The 25,746-nt window shown below is 59.2% G+C and overlaps 10 protein-coding genes and 1 non-coding gene across 11 annotated transcripts; 6 read left to right on the forward strand and 5 right to left on the reverse strand.

Annotated features, from left to right (window-relative positions):
- Positions 1–115: 115 nt before the first annotated feature.
- Positions 116–1,066, forward strand: A1Q1_01524 (uncharacterized protein; the record flags this gene model as incomplete). The annotated part of the gene is made up of 1 exon (XM_014324563.1): positions 116–1,066. The coding sequence occupies one exon, from the start codon at positions 116–118 to the stop codon at positions 1,064–1,066; it is 951 nt and encodes a 316-aa protein (XP_014180038.1).
- Positions 1,067–1,505: 439 nt separating this feature from the next.
- Positions 1,506–2,414, forward strand: A1Q1_01525 (uncharacterized protein; the record flags this gene model as incomplete). Its single annotated transcript, XM_014324564.1, has 1 exon — positions 1,506–2,414. The coding sequence occupies one exon, from the start codon at positions 1,506–1,508 to the stop codon at positions 2,412–2,414; it is 909 nt and encodes a 302-aa protein (XP_014180039.1).
- Positions 2,415–2,805: 391 nt separating this feature from the next.
- On the forward strand, positions 2,806–3,555 carry A1Q1_01526 (uncharacterized protein; the record flags this gene model as incomplete). Its single annotated transcript, XM_014324565.1, has 1 exon — positions 2,806–3,555. One exon carries the CDS (start codon positions 2,806–2,808, stop codon positions 3,553–3,555), a length of 750 nt encoding a protein of 249 aa, XP_014180040.1.
- A 181-nt stretch (positions 3,556–3,736) lies between these two features.
- A1Q1_t371 lies at positions 3,737–3,833 on the reverse strand. Its single transcript has one exon. It is a non-coding gene; the product is annotated as a tRNA-Glu (tRNA).
- An 815-nt stretch (positions 3,834–4,648) lies between these two features.
- Positions 4,649–8,081, reverse strand: A1Q1_01527 (uncharacterized protein; the record flags this gene model as incomplete). The annotated part of the gene is made up of 5 exons (XM_014324566.1): positions 4,649–4,689; positions 4,778–4,849; positions 5,081–7,444; positions 7,528–7,559; positions 7,726–8,081. The coding sequence occupies 5 exons, from the start codon at positions 8,079–8,081 to the stop codon at positions 4,649–4,651; spliced, it is 2,865 nt and encodes a 954-aa protein (XP_014180041.1).
- Positions 8,082–8,997: 916 nt separating this feature from the next.
- A1Q1_01528 (uncharacterized protein) lies at positions 8,998–11,350 on the forward strand (the record flags this gene model as incomplete). The annotated part of the gene is made up of 3 exons (XM_014324567.1): positions 8,998–9,050; positions 9,093–10,771; positions 10,830–11,350. The coding sequence occupies 3 exons, from the start codon at positions 8,998–9,000 to the stop codon at positions 11,348–11,350; spliced, it is 2,253 nt and encodes a 750-aa protein (XP_014180042.1).
- Positions 11,351–11,424: 74 nt separating this feature from the next.
- A1Q1_01529 (uncharacterized protein) lies at positions 11,425–13,861 on the reverse strand (the record flags this gene model as incomplete). The annotated part of the gene is made up of 2 exons (XM_014324568.1): positions 11,425–12,300; positions 12,338–13,861. The coding sequence occupies 2 exons, from the start codon at positions 13,859–13,861 to the stop codon at positions 11,425–11,427; spliced, it is 2,400 nt and encodes a 799-aa protein (XP_014180043.1).
- Positions 13,862–14,191: 330 nt separating this feature from the next.
- Positions 14,192–14,760, forward strand: A1Q1_01530 (uncharacterized protein; the record flags this gene model as incomplete). Its single annotated transcript, XM_014324569.1, has 3 exons — positions 14,192–14,519; positions 14,563–14,697; positions 14,753–14,760. The coding sequence occupies 3 exons, from the start codon at positions 14,192–14,194 to the stop codon at positions 14,758–14,760; spliced, it is 471 nt and encodes a 156-aa protein (XP_014180044.1).
- Positions 14,761–16,249: 1,489 nt separating this feature from the next.
- A1Q1_01531 (DEAD/DEAH box helicase involved in nucleotide-excision repair) lies at positions 16,250–20,677 on the reverse strand (the record flags this gene model as incomplete). The annotated part of the gene is made up of 16 exons (XM_014324570.1): positions 16,250–16,300; positions 16,366–16,466; positions 16,707–16,878; positions 17,094–17,135; positions 17,222–17,450; positions 17,607–17,679; positions 17,814–17,895; positions 17,939–18,037; positions 18,091–18,161; positions 18,289–18,527; positions 18,587–18,902; positions 18,980–19,213; positions 19,300–19,447; positions 19,531–19,609; positions 19,675–19,751; positions 19,805–20,677. 16 exons carry the CDS (start codon positions 20,675–20,677, stop codon positions 16,250–16,252), a joined length of 2,886 nt encoding a protein of 961 aa, XP_014180045.1.
- Positions 20,678–21,207: 530 nt separating this feature from the next.
- On the forward strand, positions 21,208–22,321 carry A1Q1_01532 (uncharacterized protein; the record flags this gene model as incomplete). Its single annotated transcript, XM_014324571.1, has 6 exons — positions 21,208–21,240; positions 21,340–21,441; positions 21,500–21,834; positions 21,878–21,987; positions 22,090–22,117; positions 22,165–22,321. The coding sequence occupies 6 exons, from the start codon at positions 21,208–21,210 to the stop codon at positions 22,319–22,321; spliced, it is 765 nt and encodes a 254-aa protein (XP_014180046.1).
- Positions 22,322–23,681: 1,360 nt separating this feature from the next.
- A1Q1_01533 (glycerol-1-phosphatase) lies at positions 23,682–25,223 on the reverse strand (the record flags this gene model as incomplete). Its single annotated transcript, XM_014324572.1, has 4 exons — positions 23,682–23,872; positions 24,429–24,621; positions 24,695–24,876; positions 25,085–25,223. The coding sequence occupies 4 exons, from the start codon at positions 25,221–25,223 to the stop codon at positions 23,682–23,684; spliced, it is 705 nt and encodes a 234-aa protein (XP_014180047.1).
- Positions 25,224–25,746: the final 523 nt, after the last annotated feature.

A 25,746-nucleotide genomic window follows, 5' to 3' on the forward strand; every position in this document is an offset into this window, starting at 1 on the left:
TCACTTTCCTGTCGCGTCGAGGAAGAATCACGGCCTAACGTCAGCGATAGCATGAGGAAGCACCTCCCATGTCGAAGACATGATGCAAAGGCAAACACCTATTGCGCCCACCAGCATGGTTGAGTCACCTGGGGTTGTCGCAGCGGGAGCACTTTGGCAGACCAGCGCCCCCTCCTACTCGCGACTGTTGAGACGTTTCCACGTCAAACGCTCTTATTATCACTCTCACCGCCCAACCACCACCGCAGCGTCTCAGCATGTATCTCGACTGTTGATTCTTCCCACACATCTGGAGCGACATTCTCGCGGCCCTCGACTACAAGCACAAGCTCAAGCTTCGGTTGGTCTCCCCGCCCCCCAAGAATCTCGTCGACGAGAGCCTGTGCGGCAAATGGCTGTGGCTCCGCAACGAATGGAAGTTTTGCAGTGTCCCCTACCTCCCCGATGGGATCTATGCAGCGCTGCGGTGGGACTTCAGCAAGCTGCCGTTCTTCTCCCCGCGGTCGACGGAGGGAAACGAGATGCAGTCCGCCGAGCCGAGTCCATCTGGCTCAGTGTCCCGAACGCCGCACGGATCGTTCCCCTGCTGCAGGCGGAGATATGTCCGGAGACTGACATCGAAGTCTTCCACGGGAACTTCAAGGACGGTCCGGACAAAACGCAAGCCAACAACGGTGCGGTCTTCAACACCGCACTTGCCGTGCCGCCGTGTCGCAACCTCACCGTCCACGTGCGGATCCCGTGCGGCTGTGCTAGCGGCTCCCTGACAGGTGTGTGGTCACATTCTGCCCGTGTCATCGATATCGCGTTCAAGGTCGGTTGTCCCTACGACAGTCCCCATGTTGTCTGCTCCGAGTTCCACACGGACTGTCGTCTGACCATTTGCCCGTTCGCTCGCCACATTTTGACTCCAACCGTCGAAGACGTCTTAATCAGCTTCTACGGTTATGAAGACGGGATTAAAGCCGCCGTCACTCGCTGGTTGGAGATTCTTGACTCAGGCGCATTGGTTCTCGGCCGTGTCGAAACGACTGCGAACGTGCATCTCTTCGAAAAGAGCGAATGAGAGCAAGCGAATCGCCTCCACCAGTTCTTTAGGCGCTCACTCGTGGGTCGGGGCTTCAGCGACCGGCTTCTGCGCATCTCGATTGATAGTTAGTTTTGCAATGTACTGCTGTAAGGGCCGCATGCGGTCAGTGTCCTCATGTCTACTGGTAACTAATGATGTGATAGCACAGCCGATGGGCTCAGCAGGCGCTGGTGTAGGCGTGCCAGACGAAGCAAAGGAGAGCAGGGCGAGGGCGCAAGACATCTTAGGCTTGCCGACGTCAGACGTGATCTGAGATCACGGACCCACCGCCGCATCTAGCGCATCTGTGTTTTCCCTCCTCCACCTCTCTCTTAAGTCTCTTCCTCACCCCTTCGCAGCACTCATCACATATTAAACATCTGCTAGCCTAGCCCTCTCGTGACCCTTCGAGTTCAACCACCCACCCCCGTCCCCCATGCCGTCTCTCGACTGCCGCTCCTTCCCTCACCTGTGGGATCAGATCCTCCTGGACCTCGACTACCCCGACAAGCTCCGTCTTCGCCTCGTGTGCCACTCTTTGAAGGACATGGTCGACAAAAGTCTGTGTGACGACATCGTAGCCTTTCGCACATCTTTCAAGTTCTACGCCGCCCACGACGAAGACTGTTGGCCCCCGGAAGACGTCACCTTTCTTCCGTTCTTCTCACCTTTCTCTGATCCAGACACCGAGGTGCAGAAGCATGCCGTCTGTCGCGCTCAGTCTGTCGAATTCAGTCTTCCCACTGCGCCCCGCGTGGCCCGCTTGCTGCAAGCAGAGATGGATGATGAGACCCAAGTCTATGTCTTTCATGGGGACGATGTGCAGCCAGCCGACAACGGCGGCCCGTTCAGCACTACCTTCCACCTTCCTCCGTGCTCGATACTCTTCTTCGACATCTGGAACCCATGCGGCTGCGGGGAGCGAGTGATCACTGGTCAATGGTCCCACACTGCCAGTACCGTCCATGTCAACTTCCTCTTCTGCTCACGCGCACCGGTGACGGGTGACTCGGATTCGGATGAGGCAAGCTCGAATGAGGTGGAGCCTTCCATCGAGTCATGGCCGCCAGCCAAATGCTGCGTCGTCCCTGGCATCCTGACCCCGTCTGTCGAAGACATCTCGGTGGTACTGGTCGGTCCTGAGGAGATGGTGAGGGCCGCTCTGGGTCGATGGCTCACGGTTCCTGAAGTGGCAATGTTGGGCCTTAGCGCTGTAGTAATAGAGGTGGACGTCCGGACCACCACGATGGATCCGTACAGTCTCCACCACTTCATACAACGCATCTTGGTCAACTCGGGCTTCAGGAGGGAACACCTGACAATTAAATTGTGTCGCTACAGGTAGTCAAGCATGCATGTATCGTTATCGGCGTTGCTACATGGAGCCAGTATGGCAGGAGAACAAGGGAAGCTGTTCCGTGGGAGACACTGCAGATGTGACTGGGACATGCACCCCTGCTGATGGACCATGGAAAAGCAGTATGTGAATGTGAAAGGAGGATCTTCCCTCCCTCTCTGTGACGACCACCCCTCAAGTGCACTGTCCTTCCCACCTCCATTCATTCGTCCGCATCGACATCTCGACACTTCGTCCTCAGCCATTTTCACACCCACTCACGAGTCTCCTTCGTCCAATGGTCACCCTCGACTGTCACTTTTTCCCGCACCTGTGAAATGAGATCATCGCCCAGCTCGACTACCTCGACCGACTCGAACTACGTGAGATTTCGCATGCCATGAAGGACCTGGTCGACAGGAGCTTGTGTGCTGAGGAGCTCTACTTCCGTCTCGACAGCAAGTTCTGCAGCGTCCACAACCGGCACGGCTATCCCCGCATAATCAAGGAGGGCCCAATGCCCTTCTTCTCTCCCTGGTCAGACGATGGCACCAGCATTCAAGCTTTTGCAATTCGCCGCGCAACGACTATCCAGCTCAGTGTACCGAACGTCCCGCGCATTATTCCCCTTCTAGAAGCCGAGCTGCGTCCGGAAACCCATGTTTTCGTGGAGCACGGTGAGATCGACCCTCCAGAAGACAATGGCGGGGACTACGATACAGTACTTGAGCTCCCTCGATGCCGTTCTCTATTCCTCATCATCCTTGTCCCGTGTAGCTGCGAGCTGCAGACCCCGGCCGGGAAGTGGGACCATTCCTCCAGCTCCGTCAGAGTCTGGTTCTCCTCCACCTATGCGGACAGCCTGGGGCTCCCCATCAATTGCTGTGTTGTCCGCCGAATCCTCACCCCAACTGTTAGAACGCTATTCGTTGAGGTTGACGGCTCCGGAGAGCGAGTCAGGGGGGTCATTGGTCGCTGGCTCACAGACCCGGAGGTAGTCAACATGGACCTCAGCGGCATCAACGTAGAAGTCTGGGTCAGGACGAACGATTACGACAAGGACCACCTCAGGCAGTTCATAGCACGCGTCTTTTTCAACTGCGGCTTTTCAAAGGGCCGTTTGAGCATTTCAATTTCCGACGGATATTAGAAGTTCATGCATTTGCTCACACGTTTCACCAAATCATTGCCGTTGGCGATTCCGCAGGTTCCGAAACACAGTCGAGCGGAAGGATCACGCGTTGGTCTTGCATTGCAGGTCTCGTTTCGAGACTGGCGCGAAGAGTTTGGGCGCCCCGTGCAACCCACTGTTCGTCCAAGATTCAAAAACGTTCTCCGCCAGGGAGTCGAACCCTGCTCTATCGCGAACACCCGAGAAGGATCTCTCGTACTGAGAGGCGATTATACTAACCGATATACTAGCGAAGAGGCGCTGTTGTTGCTGGGGGCGCAGGGCGCGTCCGCAGCCGCCGGCGCCGAGCGCCTCACAGTGTCGCCGGAGTTCGCTCTCGCCGTGGTGCTAGCCTGAGAACAACTGAACTTCGTTGGCTGTTAGCCGGAGCGTGAAGTGTGCGATTACAGCGAGCCATCTGCTAGGTCGGTGTCGCGGATGCCCCCGCCTGAGAGGGTTATGTCAGAATTGAGTCACCCGCGCCCTCCTCAGGTGTGCATCGGACTCATTCGCCAGAGATATATGCACCCATTTCAAAATACCCTATCTGTTCGAAGCTTCTCTCAAGGTTCTGTGAACGCCTTGAGGTGGGAGGCCCCGAGGTGTCGGTAGCTATAGAGTAAGTACGAAGTACGAGTGGCGCAAATCTCAGTTATTGTGAAAATTCCCATAGCGACTCATACCGGCTGAGCCGTCCCTCCTCCAGTTCCGTCCGCGCGACGGGATGCGATGTGCATGAGCAGGAAGAGGCGGAATGAGATGTCCTTACATTGCGGAACTTGCGCAAGTGTTGAGAGGATGATCGTCGAGCCTAGTGCAATTCGGGTCCGCCACAACGTCGACCTCTCATCTTCGAAAGGCTCGTTCTCGCCCCACATCAACGCAGTAGTCACGAAAACAGGCAGGGTAAGCACAACGGGCATAGCAACACGTGGAGTGAATCTTAGAGGCTGATGCATAGTGCGATCTTCCAATGTGGGTCCTATAAACACAGAAGCGGCCGGAAATTGGGTCTCCGGTCGTCTTACGACATCTCCAACGTCGAGAAAGCTCTCTGGACGAGCAAACTCGCTTAGAGCTTGTCGTAGTACTGGTCATACGGGGGAACCTCGGCTGTGGAAGTGTTAGCATCATCCGTGAAGAATTGTGAGAGTGAAGGACGAAGGTGTACGTCCTCCTTCCTCTCTATCTCTATACTCACGCTTAAGTCCCTTACGCTGCCTGATCTTCATAGCCAGCTCGTTGACCTTGCCGCCCTTCTCGGTCGCGTCACCTGAATGGGTCAGTTTCATGCAGAATCGGGCGAGATATGGCGTGTTGAAGATGGTTGGGTGTGCCACCTCAGTGCGATTTTCGTGAGAAGTGGCAGATCAGCCGTCAGGCACAGTCACGTGCCCACCACGCGGAATTGATCCCGCACGGGGCACCCCACCACTGTGGCACCAGTGCACTGTGGCACCAGTGGCACCAACAACAACGCAAACTTGCGAAAATGTATACTCACCGTTCATGAGCTCCCAGTGGGAGAAGACGGCCTGGGGGAAGGCCTGGCCACCGGTGGCGGCACGGAGGTCGGCGTTGAAGCCGAACGACTCCGAGACGGGGAGGTAAGCCTTCATGGTGTACATGGGGGTACCAGGGCGCTGCTCCGAAGAGAAGACCTGACCACGACGAACGTTCATGACGGAGTAAACACCGCCCTGGGCGCTGTCAGGGCAAGCAATCTCGACGAGGAACATCGGCTCCTGGAGACCAGGCTTGGCGAGAAGCTCGGCGGCGTAACAGACACGACGAGCGGTGGGGATGATCTGACCACCACCACGGTGGATAGCGTCGGTGTGGAGGGTGCAGTCGAGGATGGAGAAGCGGATACCACGCATGGGCTCCTCGCAGACGGCTCCCTCCTTGGTAGCCCACTGGAAGGCGGCGACAACCGAGTCCTTGATCTCGTTCATGTACTGAACACCCTTGGAGGCGTCGATGAAGAGGTTAGGGCCGGTGGTGTCGGGACCGAAGCACCAGATCTTACGGGCGTCAGTGACGTCCCAGCCGTAGGTGTCGGCAAGGTAACGAGCACGGGTCTTGGGGTCGTCACGGGGAGCGACGCGGCCCTCCTCGATGTCCTTGGTGAGCTCCTCGTCAAGAGGGTCGGCCTTGACCCAGAGACGGTTGTGCTTGTTCTGGGACTTGGACAGGGCAGTCATAGAGGACTCGGCCTGGACAGTCTCACGGTAGCCGACGACGGGGTCGGACTTGCGGAGGGGAACACCGGCGTGGTCGTTCTCGAGGTCCTGGAGACAGATCTCAAGGTGGAGCTCACCGGCACCGGCGACGATGATCTCACCGGTCTCACCCATCCAGGTCTTGACACAGGGGTCGGACTTGGAGAGACGCTTAAGACCCTCAACAAGCTTGGGGAGGTCAGAGGCGTTCTTGCACTCGACGGCGACCTGCACGACGGGCGAGACGGAGAACTTCATGACCTTCATGTTGTGGGCAGTCTCGGAGGTGGTGATGGTACCAGACTTGAGCAGGAACTGGTCGACACCGACGAGACCGACAATGTTACCGGCAGGGCAGTCCTCGATGGACTCGACGGTACGGCCCATCATGAGGACGGTACGCTGGATCGACTTGACGACGGAGTCGTCCTTCTTGCCGGGAACGAAGTTGGGGCCCTGGATACGGACCTTGGGGCCAGACGAGACAGTGCCGGAGAAGACACGGCCGAAGGCGTAGAAACGACCCTTGTCGGAGGTGGGGACCATCTTGGAGATGTAGACCATGAGGGGACCCTTGGGGTCACAGTCACGGATACCGATGGCGGACTCGTCGTCCATGGGGCCCTCGTAGAGGGTCTCGACACGGTACTTCTGGGCAGTAACGGGCGAGGGGAGGTTGATGACAATCATCTCAAGAAGGGCGTCACCGGCGGGAAGGAACTTCTTCATGACAACCTTGAGGAGCTGCTTGCCCTCGAGGTCCTTCTCGTCAGACGAGAGCTTGATCTCGAGCTTGTCAAGGAGAGTGGGGATCTCGTCCTTCTTGAAGTTCATGATCGAGTCGAAGATACGGAAGATGGGGTCAAGAACGAACATGTTGAAGGCACGCTCAACTCCGTCGGGGGCGGACTTGGACCACTTCTTGGTCTTGGGGTTGAAGTAGTTGTCACCCCAGAGCTTGGGCATGAGCTTGTTCTTGTCAACACCGAACTTCTTGGCGTAACGGGTGGCGAAGTTGCGGAGGGTGAAGGCCCAGCCGTGGAGACCGGAACCGAAGGCGACGGTACCCTGCTCGGGGTAGACCTGGACGTCGCCGAGGACGGGGTCGGTGTAGGTCGAGATGATGACGTTGACGGACTCGACGGTACGCGAGAACGACTGGTAAAGGTCCTCCTTGGAGACCTGGAGCTCGAGAAGAGCACGGTCGACCTTGTTGATACAGAGGACGGGCTTGACACGCTCACCGAGCGACTGACGAAGGACAGTCTCGGTCTGGACACAGACACCCTCAACACAGTCAACGACGACAAGGGCACCGTCGGTGACACGAAGAGCAGCAGTAACCTCAGACGAGAAGTCAACGTGACCGGGGGAGTCGATCAGGTTGACCAGGAACTCGTTGCCGTCAGTCTTCTGCTTGATGTCGGCAACGTCCTCCTTGTCGATGGGGAAGTACATCGAGATGGCGGTCGACTTGATAGTGATACCACGGTCGATCTCATCCTGACGGGTGTCGGTGAAACGCATCTCACCGGCCTTGGCACCAGCAATGATACCAGCCTTGGAGACGAGCGAGTCGGTAAGGGTGGACTTGCCGTGGTCGACGTGAGCAATAACGGACATGTTACGAATGTTCGTAGGCTTGTCTGCAAAGTCAGCAAAAATGTCCCAATTTTTCTCAATTATCTCGTCTGCGTTTTCTCGAAGAGTTTTGCAAACTTGTACGTACCCATAAGCTCGCGGATCTCATCGACGGTGAAGCTAGGAGGCGTTAGAATGCATTGCGAAGGAAGAGCGACGATGGGGGAACAAGAAAATCGGGTTGAAAGTCGAAGAAGTGCTGAGGTCGTGGGGAAATGGTGGTGTGGCGCAAGTCGGTGCGCAGCGGGCGCTAGCGCATCGATACATGGATCAAACGGCCACAGACCCTGAGCGGAGACCCTGGGCTACTGGGCGCAGTGCAATGTGCGCAGAGTTGAACATGAGCGGCGGCAGAGATAAGGCGACGGAGTCGGAGGGGCGTGGTGGGCAAAGATCGCCGACCGCCGAGCGGCACCGGAGATCCATCCAACAACCAGCGCATCGACCACCACTACCTGCACTCTCCATGACGCCCAAAGCGCTGCTGACGTCCGTGATAGGCGATCTGAGGGCACAAGCATCGCTCGGTGGCAAGAAAAGTTTCCTCCACGAAGTTTTGCGTTCTTGCTCCGTAATCAACCAATCCGGCGGCTCACAATAGAACCAAGCGCTTTCTTCACAATCCGCGGTCTTCTGGAGCATTGTTGAGATGCGCAGATCACTGCAGATGCTGATTCCAAGCAGTTGATGCACTGATGTATCCCCCATCGTCGCTGAAAGATCGGATAACTCACTTAACCTGCGATCTGTCAGCAACGTTCCTGGGCGTTTCTCTCGCTTCCTACGCACCATTTTGCCTAGGTTTTTTGTTGGGGTTCGTTTGTGTTTTTAAAGGGGGTGGCGGGGATGCCTTTGTGTTGCTCGAAGGTGACTTGGTCTCAAACGAAAGGACCGAAGCACGCAGATGCGAGGTTGGAGAGACAAACTATCGCAGACGACAAGGAAAACGGCCAGCAGGGGGAGGGGTGCACCTGCGTCCGTGTCTCCCGCTGAGTGAAAAATCTCCTAAACCCGAGCCTGTGGCACTGAGCTTTCTATTGGCCCTCACAGAGGTGCCAGCGGGACAGCCAGTAAGCCTGGGACGCCTGAGACGGGCACCACCGTAATCGCCCCGTGGGTCTGTCCGCCTGGGGAGGAAAATCTGCTGGTCCTAAGGGGCCTCTCCCCGTATCCGCCCAATCGGCCCATTTGGCTCCGTGGCTGGTCAGCCTTAATTTCATTCACGATTCAGGTGTCCGCCACACGTGAGTGCCACGAGGGAAGACACACTTTTTGCCACAGCTCCCCAATCTGATAAGGCCTTATCTTCTCTGCCACCGGCCCTTCGGCGCCGACTCGGACCTGGCGTGGGCTGCACGCGCTGCGGACGCTAACTCTTGCGTAGAGGACTGCAGATCATCAGGAAGATCGCCCAAAGTGAAACTACTTCCGCTTGTTCAGGGCGCTTCCACGTGGTGTATACTCACGTGACTAGCTCGACCCGAGTCTAGAAAGTGGAGGTGCACCACACAACGCGCTCAACTCGACGCTCGTCATCTCACGACCCGACCCAGCGACAATGTACGAGACGGTGACGCAGGGGAGAGCAAAACGCAGCACTGCGGGAAACCGGTAAGTCGATATGGCTTCAACCGAATCAACTGACGCATACAGCATGCGCGAGCTGCTCGAGAAGGCGCACCAGGAAGACCAGAAAGATGCTCTGTTCGAGGAAGACCCGGAGGACGCCGAGTTCGAGGCGCCCGCGGACGTGCGCGACGTGTATCTGGAGGACTTCGCAGACACAGATGAGGAACTTGATGACGAGGAGGCCGAGGAGCGGCAGCTGCGGCGTGAGGAGCGCAAGAAGGCCAAGGCGAAAGCTGGCTTCAACCCCCTGCAGCCGAAAACGGTGCGCATGGGCCAGCCGACCGTACAGATGCCCTCCGCTGAGGAGCTCGCCATTCTGGGACCCAACATCGACGTGTCCAAGATGGCTCCTTCGACACTGATCCTCGAGATCAGACGGCGGAAACGAGAAGCCAAGCGCGAGCAGCGTTCCGAACAGCGGCGATCCAACCTCCGTGCATCGACTCTCAAGACGGAGGCGGATGTCATCGAGCGTGAGCGCCAGGAGAAGATCGAGAAGCAGAACTCGCGCAAGGGCCGCAAGGCGCAGCACGTCACCGGCGAGATCCGCGGCGCGCGTCCCATGACGCAGGCGGAGCTCATCGCCGCTGCGCTCGAGGAAGAGGAGCGTAACAAGGAGGCGCTCACGGACTGGCTCAAGAAAGAGGAGGAGCGGCGAGAACTGCGCCGCGTGGGAAGGAAACGTGTTCGCGGACCGCGATGGACATGGGTCAGCCGAACTGTCGGCCGGCTCGTAGAAGTCGTTGAGGACGAGACAACAGCAGCTCCGACACCTGCGCCTCGTGAGTCTACGGCTCCTGTTACTGAAGACCGGCCAAGCGCGACTCCTGCTACGGAACGAAACGCGGACGAAAAGGGGCCATCAGTTGAAGCTTCTGCATCTGCGAAGGATGTGAACGATGCCCAGCCGTCATCTGCAACCGAGCAGCATGAGCCGTCCACAGCGTTCACCGACGCCGCATCGAGGCCCGCCGAGGAAGCGGCTCCCGCTGCCCAATCTGCCAATTCAGAAGAGGCTACGAAAGATGAGACGGCCAAGACGGATGAAGCGCCCTCTCCAGCAATGGCGCCGGCGAGCAAGGATGTCGATCAATCATCACCCGCCAAGGAAGCCGCTTCCAAGGCATCCGGGCCTGCTGCTCCCGAGGGCACGAGTGATGGCGAGCCCAAGGCTGATGCGGTGGCTAGTGCGGACGTGACTATATCTGAGGGTACGGTGGCCCAGGAAGTGCCGGACACTGCCAGCGCATCCGAGCCGCCTGACCCCGACGCCTCCAAAGACGCAACCTCAGCCCAAGCGTCCACTGATCAGTCGGCCAAGGCGGACGAGCCGAAGGCTGCTGAGCCCTCTGGGAAGAATGAGTCTGAGACGTCGAAGGATGGACTACCTAAGGCTGAAGAGTCGGTGAAGCCGAACGCTTCAAAGGATGGAGAGCCGTCCCCCCAACTAGCCGAAGCAAAGACCGATGCTCCCGCCAAAACCGATGAGCCCTCCAAGGCCGACCCCATTACCGACGCCGCCAAAAAGGACGAGGCGAAGGAAGACGAGAAGAAAGACGAAGCCCCGACCGGCCCGTACACACGTAACTACCTGATTCTGTCCCAGGTGCCCGGAGGCCTGCCGGCGGAACTGAAGCTGATTCTCGGCGACCACGTCGACTGGTCCGACGTCAAGGTCGTTCCCGCCCGAAACCGACCCATCAGTGAGTCATTCTTCCTCCATCTTCTACTGCTTAGAAGAGTCTGAACGTAAGCTGACAGCAGACCGCAAGCGTCCCCGCGACCCATTGACGGGCACGCCAGCGCCGTACCGCCACCCCGGGTCCATGGTGCCCTACTCCTCCACCGAGAGCTATGCCACGCTGCAGGCTATCCTTGCAAACCGTTACGTCTTCACGCCCGAGGGCATTTGGGCCGGCGGCGAGGCGGATATGGCTGCCGAGGGCGCCGAGGAGATTCCTGGGTGGAAGGAGGCATGCGCTCGTGGTTGGCTCGACGGCAAGCGGATCCCCGAGGATGAACCGGAACCAGAGCCCGTTGAGGAGCCTGAGGAGGAGGCAGAGGAGGAGGAAGAAGTGGAGGAGGAAGAGGAGGAACCGCAGGAGACAAAACGCGGTGCGAAGCGACGCAAGACTGAGCCTGCTAAGAGCAAGGCCAAAGGCAAGGGCAAGGCCAAGGCGACAGCTAAGAGCAAGGCGAAGGCTAAGCCGAAACCGAAGGCAAAGGCCAAGTCCACCCCCAAGGCGGCACCCAAGAAGGCCGCGCCGAAGCGCAAGCGTTGAGCAGCGCTGACAGTGTATTGTATCACCTGTTGTTACATGTATCATAGTACAACATGCACTCTATAGTCTATGATCTAGTTTCCTGCCGCGACCTTCGTCCAGTCGATGGGTCTGTGGCTCGACTCGGCGCCATCGATGACGCACAGGGGCACTACGGTTGGCCGGCCGTGTGCACACGCCCACGGGTTGCGTGTGCTTGCGAGCCGGGAGACGAGGCGCTCACATTGGTCCTGATTAAGCGCGTCCTCGAACATGACCGCGCCGCGACAGGCTTTCGACTTGGCGAGCTCGAGCATCTCGCGCGGCATCCAGCGCATGACTCCTTTCCAGCCATTGCTCTTCGCGCTTTCGCTGTTGGTATCCAGCGCCGCCGTCAGAGCCTGGATCTCGCCGATACCGTCTGCAGCGTCTGGCAGGTACAGTCGCAACAACCTCGTCAGTTCCGTGGCCTGCTTGCGGGCGAGACGATCCAGCATCTCTGGCACAGCGTACACGTTCACCTGTGCGTAGTCTCCTTCAGGCTGCGCCAGTCCCAAGCGTATGCCCCAGCGGTGAAGAAGTGGTCGAACACCAGGGGTCTCGAGGTACTCCACTTCCTGCCTCGACAGCACCACACGCACGGTCCCTTCTTCAAGGGCCGTTGTGGGCATCGTGTCCTCTGCGAAGGACTTGCAAAAACTCTCCAGAATCATCTCAAGCGATGCGCGCTCGTCAGCCGCGTGCTGGTCGAAGATGGCGAGTGTCTTGCGGCCCTCTGCCTCAAGGACGCAGGGGATGAACTTCTTGTCGACTTGACGCAACACACTGGCGTTCTGCAGGGAAGCGTTCGAGAACGAGATGTCCACATCTGGCCCCGGTAGTGTCTTGGTTAGGGTCGTGGGATCTTCCTGCTCGTCATCGCCGACTGTGGTGCCAGCGCGCCCGATGCGAAGGACGCCGTCGTCTGTAGTCTGATGGGTTAGATACGGTGCGGGTCGGGGTACCTACCGCTATGAGGTCCTGTACGAGGTTACGCGCGGAAGGTGCTTCGGGTTCTGGCTCCTCTGGCTGGGTTGCTGGGTGCAGTGCAGCCTCAACAGACTTGATGCGCTCCTCGTAAAGACGGTTTAGGCTCTCCTCAGGTGCACGTGAAGCAGAGCGGCGAACGTTCCGAGTGGGTGTCGGTGACGCACTTCTGGGATGTGCACGCTTCCCCGACCGAGTAGACCAAGCAGCGACGGATCGCGGGGTCGGCGAGGCTGTTGTCGCTTCCCGCTGCACGTCAACGCCTACGAACCCGTTCTCGGACAGGAAATGCTCTACGACACTGAGCAGAAACGTTTGCACGCTGTCAAAGTCATGATACCCGAACGTCACCTTGCGCGGCTCGTATGAGGCGTCAACCTCATCGGCTGGCAGCGTCAGGTTCAGAACGTAGACGGGGTATCGCTCCAGTCGCCTCGGCGAGGGACGTTTGCCGCCCATCAGCGCGTCGTCCATGAGGTCGCTAGCCATGGAGCCGAATGGGCTCTTGGCGAAGCGCTTCGAGATGAGCTGGTGCAGCGCCGAGTTTTCGATCGGGTATCCGTTGATGAAGAGGTGCTGATGTGCGCGCGTCACGGCGCCCTCGAGACTGATAAAGCCATCGATGCGTCGCGGGCCCGCAGAGGTGCTCACATGCTGTACCTTTTCGACGCCGGCGGCACCGTACAGCTCCTTGAATGCTTCGAGCGTACTGCTGCACCCCTGCAGCGACAAGACCTTGCGCATACCGCGCGATCCGCTCGCCCACAGAATCCAACGCACGTGTGGATGCACAAGTGCGAGCGACTCGATGACCTTCTTGCACGAAGCGAGGACGGAGGAAGACGATGCAGCGGCAAGTTCGGCCTGTCTCACCGGCACTCCGTGGAAGAGGTCGCGGACAGTGACGTTCGTGCCGCGCGCGCGGCCCAGCTCCCGCTTCGCTGGGCCGAGATACAGTGCTTCGCCGCTCTTAAGGATCTTGGTAACTGTGTATTCCTCGGCGACCTGAGACGTAATGTCGATCAAGCCCATTGTTGAAATGGAAGCGAGTGCCTCGCCACGGAAGCCATACGTGCTTAGAGCCCCGAAACCGTGGTTCTCCTTGCTCGTCACTGGCAGGTCAGCCGTAGCGGAATTGCAATACCTACTATTCCGCTCGCCTATCGAGCGCAGATCTTCGAGGTCAAGGCCATGGCCATCGTCCTCTACCCGAATACTCTCGTTGCCCCGGCTCAAATCCAGCCAGCATTCTATTCGCACTGCCCCGGCATCGAGGGCGTTCTGCACCAGCTCGTTCAGAACTTGCGGGATCGAAGCGACGACGACGGACGAGCGCAGGCGCAGCGCCGTCGGACGCGGGAGTCGCTCGATGCAGTCCATGTTGGTTCCACAATTCAGCTCATTGTCCCTCTGTAAAGCGAGAGCGTGGAATCGTGCGGAGTGGGGAGGAAGTGAAATGGGCAGAGGGAAGGCAATCTTGAAGCATCGTTGCTCAACTTCCGTCATCTCGGCGGGCCTCCACTTTCGCCACCAGAAGTCACGTGCAAGTAAGCGTGCTCTGCTCCTCTGCGCTCCAATACGTACATTGCAGGCATTTGCATGAGCAGACGTATATGCAGAGCGGATACGACGGGTTTCAATTACCTACATCGCTCATAGAGGCAGCGAAAATCTGTGTTGAAGGAGGATACCGACCGTCGAAGTTCGTCCAGCTGCATGTCATTTGCAGCCCTCGTGCCTCGTCAAAACACGCGCCGCCCACACGCGTCCGTCTCATCTCGTAGTGGGTCAGGTCACTACACCTCGCCTTCTCCCATCTTTCGACCAAGCACCGCCATGCCGCCAAAAGCGTCCACGACTACGAGTGATGTGCCCCCTTCCCCCGCCTCGGTGCAGCAGCGGCCCTTCATGCCCGGCATCGCCGAGTACGAGCTCCCGAAGACGAATCTGATCAAGCTGGCTAAGGGATCGGTGAGTCCTCCAGTCCCCCCCACACTCTCACCTTTCCTAGCTCATAAGGAGAGCCACAATGCAGCAGGCGTGAAAATCAGCTTCGTGTATCTCGATTTGGTAGCTGACACCCAGATCCCGGATAATGTCAAGATGCAGCAGGACGTAGTGACCGCTCTCCTGCGGTCCTCGACGCTCTTCATCAACTTCCTGTGTACGTACAGCTCCCTTATCGAGTGAATCAAGCTGACATCCAGCGGCGCACGCACACGACCAAGCACTCGAGCGCTCGGGCAAAAGCATCACGGCCGGCGACGTGCTCAAGGCCGTGACGGAGCTCGACTTTGGTCCCGCCGACGCCCTCGTGCCGATACTCGAGCAAGAACTTGCTGGTAAGTTTTCAGCTCGGTGGCCGGAGAGCTGCGCAGCTACGTAGACGAAACCTAGGGAGCTGACCCGCAGCGTACCGCGCACACGTTGCTGCGACGAAGGCCGCGAAGAAGAAGCCGGGCCCGGGACGGGGGAAGCGCAAGTCGAACGCTGCCGAGGCGGAGCCGGACGAGAGCATGGCTGTCGACGACGAGGAAGAGGAAGAGGAGGAGCAGGCTGATGGCGATGGAGAGGGAGATGAGGGTGACGAGCAGGAGGGACAGCAGGATGAGTAGACCCATGTATCATATTGTCAAGTTTAAACCTTGGAACACTGACCATTCTGACGGGGCGCGAGGATGTAGTCACAGCTACAGCTACAAAGAGACCATGTCATCAAACTATCAGAAGAACCTTGTGCTACAGAGAGCCTCGGTCTGCGGTCGTTGGGTATCCGACAAGCGGCTCGGCTTAGCCTCGTTGCGTCTAGAACAAACAGTCCAAACACTCCTCGCACGCGCAGCACTCGCAGCAGCAGCACAAACAAGCGCCAAGTCCGCAGCACGCGGCAGCCTTGCCCGCGCCGCTGCTCTTCTTCTCAGGAGGCGCCATGATGATCTGTTGCGGCTGGGTACGTCAGCTGTTGTCTCATCGGCGCAGAGCTGTCGACAAGTGCTCCGGGCAACTGATACCGCTGCTTCTGGCTCCGAGCTCCCTGTCCAGCGCCAGCGGGAGAGGGTGGGAGCGGGGATAAGAGCGGTAGGAGGGGAAGGGAGAAGAGGAACAGTGAGGAGGAACAGTGAGGAGGAGCAGTGGGAGGGAGAAGCACACGCACCGGAGGAGCAGACTGCATCGGCTGGGGCGGGCCGTACCCATACGACGGCTGGGGAGGATACTGCCCATACGCCTGGCCCATGGGCTGGCCATACTGTTGCGGGGGGTTGTAGGACATGTCGTCAGGAGCGGAGCGACTGAGGTTGGGGTGGAGAGATCGAGTACGAGAACGCCGGTGTGGTGGGGGTGGGTTCGCTTTCGATAGCGAAAGCTGAGCGCACAAAGTTGCAGCGCGTTGTCTAGTGAGGAGTTTGTTGCAAGTGGGCGAGGAAGACGGGAGCGTCAGTGTCTGTATTGTTAAATGGGCTGTGGACAGCGCTAAGCATCTGCTAGCCCGCAGCCTGTGCAATCTAGACAACTGATGGACACGCCACGACCGTGATGGCGGCTGGTTTAGCTGGCCTGGTGCTATTTTCGCCTGCGGCGCTGCAGCAGTGTGGTTTCACCTGCGGCGACCTGGTAACCTGGAGTTACCTGGGGGTGAGTGGGCTGTGCACTGCGGCGTGCTGCACAGCGTCTCGACACTGCGCGATTTCTATACGCTCAATGCGCCGTTTTCCACGTTCTCCACTGGACGGCTCACATGCACGTTGGCCGCATGCCCTCCCATCGGCTGTTCGTAGATCGGTTCCGGAGCGGGCGTGCTGGTCAGTAGCCGTCAGGTTGTCAGTGGCCCCCGCGCCATGGCCATCGGATGCGCTGATAAACTCGATATTAACTGCATAGCTCCTTTCCTTCACATTAGGGCACGACCTTGCCGACAATGTTGTATCGCTGATCGTCAGCTTGGAACTTCGTTTCCTTGCCAGCTGTCGACACCCCGTGGTGATGGGGCAGGACCAAAAGAGAAGACATACCTTAGCGAAGAACGAGTCCCACTGGTCAAGCGTCTTCATCTGCGTCTCGTTCAGCGTCGAGTAGTCGGCGATCGCGTCCTTGGGGTCGAGCGAGGACATGCCTGGTGGTTAGCATACAAGCATACGAACGGGTTCCCCGTTTGCCTGATAAACCGAGCCTCGGCCTCGGACTTCGGCTTCGGGCACCGGCCCTGTTGTCCGAGCTCCAACAACTGCCAACGACTGCGCCAGGCTGGCCAGCAGCAGCTGAGAAGCAATGGCGGAAATGAGGAAGCAACGGAGGGCGGGGAAGGCCATGCTGGAGGTGCGATGGCAACGCCCCGACACCTCGTCGAACTCACCGAGACCCTTGCTGGCGTCCTTGCCCGCGAAGACGTTGTAGCCGGCGCCGGGGCCGTACATCTCCTTCTTGTTCGAGACGTCGTACACCTTGCCCTTAATCGCGACATAGATCGGCTTGGAGGGGTCCGAACCGTCGTACTGGCGGAGCTCAGCGACAGAGATGGGGTCGTCCTGGCGTCAGCTTGTCGCAGGCAAGAGGAGCTGCTTCCGCGCCGCGCGGCCATAGTCATCGGCATGCGGCGTGCATGAGGCAAAAGAGGACGGTAGGCAACAGCGAGGAAGGATGAGAGTGTTGCAAGCCGTAGAGCAAGCTGGATGGATCGATCTTCCAGTTGGTTCGACGCCAAGCCTCATCACAACAATAGTCGCGGAAGGGGTCGACTCACCTTGGGCGGGGCGAGGTCAGCGGCGGGGGCGCTCATCACGGACTGAGTCATCGTAAGCGTTCGTTCCTTTGTGTCGTCGAGTCGTGTCGTGGGAAGAGAAGAGTGAAGAAGGGCAAGGCCGAACTCACAATGCTCTCTGCCAATTTCGCCTTTGGGTCCTTGGTCTCGGTGGCTTGTTTGCCGGAGCCCGCACCGCTGGTGCCGCCGGCGGCGGCCCTCGCGGCCTCCTGCTGCTGCTTGACCCAGTGCTCGCGCGGCTGGGGGTTGGCCTGCAGGACGTAGAGGATTGCGGAGATGCCGACCGCGATCGCGAGCAGAACCGGCGCGCTCGTCAGCGTCTCGTACCACGACATGGTGCTTGGGGTTCTTAGTCTCGGAGCGAGGGCCGGTTATATGACAGAAAGGGCTGCAGGGGACGTCATGATTGGGACTGATGGCGATTGGTCCCACGGTTTTGGTGGCCCCGTGACCACCGCACGCGCAAGGAACACAAGGAACACACTGGACTCTCACCCAGCCACCACATGCACGCCCCGTCCACCTGATGATGCATGCATGGCGGGCACGTCGGACAGGACAGGGTATACTGATACATGGATATGCCTCTACACAGTCCAAAGCACAGTGACAGTCTACATAGCCCAAAACACAGCTCACTCGTCGTCGTGCGAGCGCGCAAACAGTTCTGCTTGTCAGTTCTGTCTGGTATTTTGAACTCACTCATGATGTCCGCCATGGTAAGCTTGAGGTTCTTTGCGCCCTCGCCGCTGAGAACGGCCTTGGCAAGCTCGCGTTTCTGGTTCTGCAGCTGACTTGTTAGTTTGTATGCGGTCCCCACAACTCACAGCCAGGATGCGGTCCTCGACCGTCTCCTCCACGGTCAGCTTCCAGATGTTCACGGCACGTGTCTGGCCCAAACGGTGCGCGCGATCGAACGCCTGGTCCTCGAGTCTGACGTTAGCTTGCTCAATACCTGAAGAATCTGAAAGTGACTTACGCCGGGTTCCACCAAAGATCCATGAGCACGACGTTGTTGCAGCATGTAAGGTTGAGACCCGTGCTGCCCGCCTTGAAACTGATCAGAATGACGCGGTGCTTGGCACTCGTCCTGATCGTCTGAAGAACATTCTGCCGCTTGTCGGCGGCGAGGGAGCCATCGTCTGTCGTCAGCTTTGTCAGCGTACAGCAAGCTTACAGCGGACGTAGTCGATACCCTCGGCGCGGAAGTATGGCTCGATCAGGTCGAGGAACGAGGTGAACTGCGAGAACACGATCGTCTTCTCCGTGTTCTTGGAGCGGGAGTCGACTTCGCGGAGCAGCTTCAGCAGCATGCGGATCTTGGCCGAAGAAGGAGGGAGGCCACGCGCCTCCGAGCCGGCGCGACGCGTAATCCGCACGCAGTCCAGACAGTGTTTTCCTCCGACGCCGGGCAGGCTGCTTGTCAGTTGAGCACAATTAGGCCTTAAACTCACGGAGCGCTACAAAGCTCGCACTTCTTCGGCCCCGCCACCGTCAGCCCGGAGAGGAGGTCGGCGAGATCCTCGCCATCGTCAAACTCAACCGCGTCGGTTGACATCTCCCGGTCAAAGTTTTCGCCGTCGCGACCGAGTGTATCGGAGTCAACCGCCGAGCGGCTCACAAGAAGCGGGTGGTCGCACGCTTGGCGCAGGCGCAACAGCATGGTGAGAACGGACGTGTAGTTCGCCATCGCCGTGCCCGCGTTAACAAACTTGTTGAACGTGAGCTGCGTCTTCTTCTCGAGCGCGTCGTAGAACTCGCGCTCGTCGTCGTCAAACTCGCACTGCACGACTTCGACTCGGCGTTCAGGTAGGTTAAGAATCGGCTTGCCATCTGCTGTTAGCTCGCAAGCCACCTCCACAGCTCACTGATAGTGGCATCTTTCGTTCGTCGGAGCATGATCGCCTTCAGGATGATGTGCAAACGTTTCATCGCCATGCCTGTTCGGCCGTTCTTCACCTCCGAAGAGATACGCGCCTTGAACACCTGCCAGTTGTCGAGCGGGCGTGCACGCAGGAATTGGAACAAGCTGAACAGCTCCTCGACGTTGTTCTGGATCGGCGTACCGGTCAAGCACCACCTGTACTTGGCCTTGAGCGCGACTGCGGCCTTGGCCGTCTGCGTCTTGTGGTTCTTAATGTTCTGTGCCTCGTCTGCGATTAGCTTAACCAAGCTTTGTTGAGCTCACCGATGACGATACGCAGCCACTTGACGTCGTACAGCGCCGCCATGACCTTCTTCTTGCGTTTCAGCTTCTTCCGCAAGCCGTCGTCGCTGTCATCGCTGTCCGACGGAGCAGCACGCTGTCCCCGAGCCTTGAACTCGGACGCAAGCACCTGGAACGTTGTAATGACCACATCGTACTTCTCTAGCTCTTTTCCGCCTACTGTCAGCTCGAGCTATAGACACGCAAGCTCACTGGAAGTTCGCCCTGGCCCGTGATGAGTCGTGATCTTGAGCAGACCTGGCTGTGTCTTCGTGCGAGCCTCAGACGCCCACTGCTCCATAACCGCAAGTGGTGCGATGATCCTGCGGTCAGCTCAGAGGCGTCGCCGTAGCTCACAGAGTTCCGCCCTTGTAGGCCTTCTTCTCTGAAGGTGTGTGCCTTCCCTCGACGACACGCGCGAGGGTCTGCACTGTCTTTCCAAGACCCATGTCCTGATGTCAGTTCCCAAACGAATGCGCCAACTCACATCAGCCAGGATACCTCCGTACTTCCTGCCAGTCTCTCGCTCGCGCATCCACTTGACACCGCGGACCTGGTGGGGCATGAGGCGCATGCCGTCTGCAAAGCCCTCGACTGTGTCTGCGCCCTCCTCGTCTTCCTCACCCTCACCCTCGCCTTCACCCACAGCGCCAGCGAGGAGGTTGCGCATCTGCTCCTCCGGGTCGCCATGGAAGCGCTCAAAGTCTTCGGCCGTGAACTTGGCCTGGTTCAGGTCAAAGTCCTCCCCGTTCATCTCGACCTCTTCCGGCTCCTTGTCCTTCTCCTCTGGCTCAGGGGCGCTTTGCGGGGAAGGCACCTTGCTCGCCGGCGCAGACACCCACTCGGGCCACCCATCCCTGTAGCCCGGCTGGTCGAATGCCGATTTGCGCGGCGCGCTCTTAAACGCCGTCGCTGGGCGAATGTACGCCCCGTAGTCGTTAGCCATGCGGGGCGCCGAGGACCTTGCGGGAGCGGGAGTGGGAGCAGACGTCTTCTTGGGCTTGGAGATGCTAGACCCGAATCCCGAGTCGAAGTCGTCGTACAGGCTGACTTCCCGCTGGGAGGAAACGCTGGAGGAAGAGAGTGATGGTTGAGAGGACAGAGGGCGGGCACGAGCGTTATTCGGCCGCGTCGAGGGGGACAGAGGCGCAGTCGGCATGACGGGGTACAGTCCGCCCTTCCCCCTGCGCCCAGGGGCTGGAGACGAGAAGGTCGGCTCTGGTGAGTCGGTCAGGTCGATCGGGTCCTTGGAGCGAGGCTTTGAGGGTGTCGGCTGCGAGAGGTCGATGAGCGAGTCGAGGTCGTAGTCGAGCGCCCTGCGTGGGCGCTGTCGCTGGCTGAACTGGCTAGACTGACTCATAGTCGTCTGGTCGCGTTCGCAGCGGTGTTGTCGGATGGAGGTGAATGCAAAGTGAACAGACGAAGCAGTACAAGCCGCTCGCACTGGCTAGCGGACTCCAACCTTTGTTGTTGTGATTTCTGGCACCGGCGTGCCTGGCGCTACGGAGGGGCCGGGGCGACCACGTGGCAACAGTGTGAGGATGGCACACTGACGAAGCGCCCAAAGATATCGTCCTCGCCAATCCTGTTGCCGACTTGTGACAAGTTCTGTGTGTTCAGGGGCATGCATGTGTGCGCTACACAGTTGGAAAGAGGGCTCGCTAGAGTCCAGAACGGCCGTGAGCGGAGGGCGCCGTGCAGTATTTGTGTGCAGACGTGTCATGGCTGACGCTTGCGGCGCGCGGGGTAGTGCTGGCAGCGTGACGTCAGGCGTCGATCGCGCTCCCTAAATGTCTTCTTTCCGCAATCTTGCCACCCCCTTCATCTGCAACACCGTTTCATCTTCGCCTCTCACCTCTACTCACTCCTTCAATCCATTCAGCAGTGACCATGAGCCAGCTGCCTCAGTACTACTCTATCCTCGTGAGCTGACATTCCACTTCCGAAGCTAACGGCAGAACATCCAGTCGACGGCGACAGCGTGAGCTTACCCGGACTGGAATATGAGCTAACGACAGGGAGGAAATCCGCACCGCGTACAAGCGCGAGTCGCTCAAGACGCATCCCGACAAGCTCTCTCCGAAGGCATCGGCCGCGGAGAGGCGACGTTACACTGAGCGCTTCGTGAGTGTCTCAGTGCTCATGGCCAGCTGAACAATGTCGGGTTCGAGCTGACAAACAGCAAGCAGTCGCGGACGCGTACTATGTACTCTCCGACCCGAAGCGACGTGCCGAGTACGACGCTCTCCTGCGCTCGCGCCCGAGCCAGTTCACGACCTCCTCCGACCCGTTCGAGCAGGACCAGGCGTCGGGCAACTTCTTCGAAGAGTTCAGCCGTTTCTTCCAGGACGCTGGCTTCGGGGGCGCATCCGCCGCCGGTGCCGCCGGCGCAGGCACGTCCGGCGCTCCCCCGGGCGGGTTCGACTTTGAGAGCGAGAGCAGCGAGGAGGAGCTGCCGAAGAAGAAGACCGGCCGGCCAGACGCGAACGGCATCTTTGGTGATGTCTTTGAGGAACTGTGAGTGCAGCTAACATCACGAGTACGGCGCAGCTGACATCAGCCTCGAGCCCGAGGTGGCTAACGTCCACCACCGCTGGCGCTGGGTTGGCGGCGCTGCTGGTGCCGCTCTCGGATACATCATTGGCAACATCCCCGGTGCCGTTGCAGGAGGTGAGTGAGGTGGGGCTTCGAGTTTTCCCCGTCCCAAATCGCCGAGTCACGCGACCCGCCTCAACGGGCTCTGGCTCAGGCTGAGAGCGGGGGCGCTCTCAGTCCACTTCTACGGCGTGCGAGAGGAGCTGTGAGGACGTGGAAGGCGAGATTTCACCTAAGCTACCCACAGGCAAGGGAAGAGCTAACCCCAGGCTTCGCGGGCAACAAGCTCGGCGCCATCAGAGACAACAAGGGCAAGCCGGTCGCGCAGGTCTTCGCGACGCTGCCCGTGTCGCAGAAGGCCGAGATCCTGCGCGCCCTCGCCTTCAAGGTGCTGGGCAGCATGGCCTAAGCGCTCTCCATCGCGAGCGAGCGAGCGTTTCGTGAAGTGGAAACCCAATCAAGACATGACGAACGATCAAAATCCGACCGGAACACAATCAGACAGACTTATTGCGGAGTGCGCCGAAGTCAAGATTCAAGATGAGTTGGCGAGGTAGACGAGATACCCATTGATCCGAAGAAGAACCCAGAGATGGCATGAGCGGTGTCGAAGGATATGGCGGAGGAGGGGCCCAGCTAGCGCCCGAGTGAGAGGGCGAGAGGGCACGCGAGCGCCGAGCATGTGAGCGTGTGGATCGGTTCCGCCCGTCCGAGCCGGGGAATGTGGGGAGCTAGTCGTCCGGCGGTGCCGCGGTGCGGTGTTCGGCATGCCCACGCTCGCGTGCAGATGCCGCCGGGCTAGGTGACGGCAGCGGGATTCACACCGAGAGTGAGGCTGGAACGGCGCCGCGTGAGGAAGCACTCATGAGGTATTCCATAGTTCGAGACATGTATGCAACACGCGACAGCGATAGCGATGCACGCGAGTGGCCGAGTGGAACGAGTGACCTCACCCCCGTTGATCCGAGATATCCGAGGATCAACACCTCCGCCTTGGCTCCTTGGCTTCTTCGCCGCAGCTCGATCGTGTTTGCTGTCCGAGGCTCAACCCCCCGTCTTGGGGCTCCCACCTCCTCCCTCAGGTCTCCCTGTCCCCAGCGGCTGGGGAGAGAGGGCCGTGCATTCAAGTGTGCCCCGAGCATGCGCCGAGCTCAGGATCTCGCCGTTCCGGGGTCGTCACGCAGTCTCCAAATCCCCATAGCCTGCATTGCCCCATGCTGCGAACTGCGGACATGCGGGTGCTCCACGCCGACTGAATAAGCGAGCGTGCGGGGTCCTCATTCTCGGGCTCATCGGGCTCGTCAGGGGTGGGCATGTCCGTGTCCGCAGTCTTAGGGCGGACAGGGTGGGGGCCGGCCGGCCAGGGCGGATGTGTCGGGTCATCCAGCAGGCCAGCACCCTCGTTCGTCATACATTCCACGGCGCACGCGTCGTTCCGCTTCGTCACTGGCTCCGTTGCTTGTTCGTGGTCGCCGCTACCGGCACTACCCTCGCCACTACCTGATCTACAGCCCATAACCTGTACTACCGTCGACACTACCTGTGCTACTGACACTGTGACCGTCAAGGACTTCCCCGCAGTGATCTCCATGATCTCCCTCACACGACAGACTAGCGCAGATCTCGTAGTCGTAATCGGTGCATTGAAGATAGATAGACAACGTGCGGTCTGTCAAAGACCTATAAATCTAGATTGTAAATGTAGTGTGTGAGGTTGGTGAGAGAGAGAAGACTATATATAATGAAGAGATCTAATGTGACAACATAGTTTAGTCGAGGATGGTGACCTTGACGCGGCCGTCGATGGGCTCGGCACGGACATGCGTCAGGTCCTCGACGATCCACTCGGCGCCGAGGCCCTCGAGCATCTCGCGCGGGAACGAGGTGCAGACGGCAAGGACGTGGGCGCCGGCAGCGACACCGGCCTTGATTCCAGAGGGAGCGTCCTCAACAACGACACCTGGATGGTCAGCTTCAGCTCCAAGAGTACGTAGCTTTCGCCACTGCCAAATTCGCCACTGGCATAGATTGCGTGGAATGAGGGTATCTCGTTTGGTGTGGAACTGCGGCACAGCGCTGTCGGAGGCTTCTGTGCCTTCTACGAAGGCGAAGCCTACTCGGATGAACAGATAGAAGCCCAGAAGCACGGTGACACAGCACATGCACAGAGACATGTGTCCACACAAGACGATCCGGGCGATCCGTGGGCAGTGTGTCACCTGACGGGTGAAATTGACCGAGACAAGGTCCCAGCCCAGATCACCCAGGTACATGGATCGGCCTCTCCCAGCATACCGCAGTTTTCACTGCAGTCTGGCCATCTGAGCTCACCGCCCCACCGAACCTAATCGCGACCTCGGTGACGAAACCGCTTCGCGCTTGTACTCCCAGGCGGACAATTGCAAAGAGATACCGCGATAGCGACCACGGTACCGCGCAAGGCCCGTGTCAAAGCCGACAAGGAACGGAATGAGGGGTGACGAATTTTGAACAGCGAAGTGGGTGACTGCACTCACAGTTCTTAGTATCGACGCCGAGCTTGGCAGCGCCCTTCAGGTAGGGCTCGGGGTTGGGCTTGCCGTTCTGGACGTCGTTGGCGGTGACGAGGTGGTGGTGCGGCGGGACGGCGGCGGTCGGGAGCGCAGCAGAGGCGTACTTGTAGCGCGCACTCGTGACGATCGACCAGCACGGCTCGGGAGCGGTGTTGAGCTGAGCATGTTAGCGGCTTGCGACTTAGGGATGTAACCCGCTCTACTTGCGTAGAGCGGTGTGAGACACTTACAGACTCGAGGATGTCCTTGACACCGGGGAGGATGATGAGGCCAGTCTTGCCCATGTCCTGGAGACGCTTGGCGTTCTCGACGATGAGGCCCTCAAACTTCTCGGCCTCCTTCGCGCTCTCCTCCTCGCCCTTGATGCCGCACCAGTTCTTCATGTTGTCCTGCGTGCGCATGCCGTGGGCGTCTGAAGATCGTTAGCGTGCGTTCTACCGCGGCAAGAGCAGTTCACATGGCCCACGTGTTTCGCCACTGACACCACCGCACTCCATCCACGGCCATGCACCCGTTCAATGGGATGTACGGCTGCAAAGATGCTGGATGGTAGAGGAGACGCAGAGCTACATGGCGGTACCATGTATGAGATGGTGAGTGGAATGGAAGGAGCTACTCACGCTTCAGAACCTCGTCGAGGTCAAGGTCGTACTTCTCCTTGTACTGCTCCCAGGTGGCCTCGACACCAGGGGTCGAGTCAAGGAGGGTGCCGTCCATGTCGAAAAGGACGGCGTCGACGGTGACAGACTGGGGAGACATCTTTTCAAAGGTGTACGGTGGTGGGTGGAGAGAAGAAGAGTGGAATGGGAGAATGGAAGAAGAGCGATAACGAGCGCAGCGTTAAGAAGGGCCGGAGTCGAGCGCGAGCTGACCGGCGCGACGGCGAAAACACGCAAACTCACGCATGCCAGTCTCGCGCCCTCCCGCCTTGCTCTCCCCCCATCCCCGAGACCCGGCGGTTGCAACAGACGCAGTGCATTCACGCAAACGCACGCAAGATGACACGGCGGTCACTCCCACGCCCTTGGCTTTGCTGCTGGTGTCCTGCATGTTGTGCTGCATGCTAGTTGCTATTCCTGCGGAGTGTGTGACCTCCCCCGAAGCCCCGCCTCCACTTTTGGCCTTCCCCCGCGGATCAGTCCTCTGCTCTAGTGCGCTACGTCATGGCGTGCCAGCAGCAGCACCCTCTTACCCCGGTCCCCTCTCGCCCTATCTTTGGTCTCACAGCCTGTCTCCTGTCTCCTAACTCTTCTCGGGCTGGCCGAACCACGAAGCACGAACC

This window comes from Trichosporon asahii, assembly GCF_000293215.1.
Source record: "Trichosporon asahii var. asahii CBS 2479 unplaced genomic scaffold scaffold00050, whole genome shotgun sequence".
Classification (NCBI taxonomy): domain Eukaryota; kingdom Fungi; phylum Basidiomycota; class Tremellomycetes; order Trichosporonales; family Trichosporonaceae; genus Trichosporon; species Trichosporon asahii.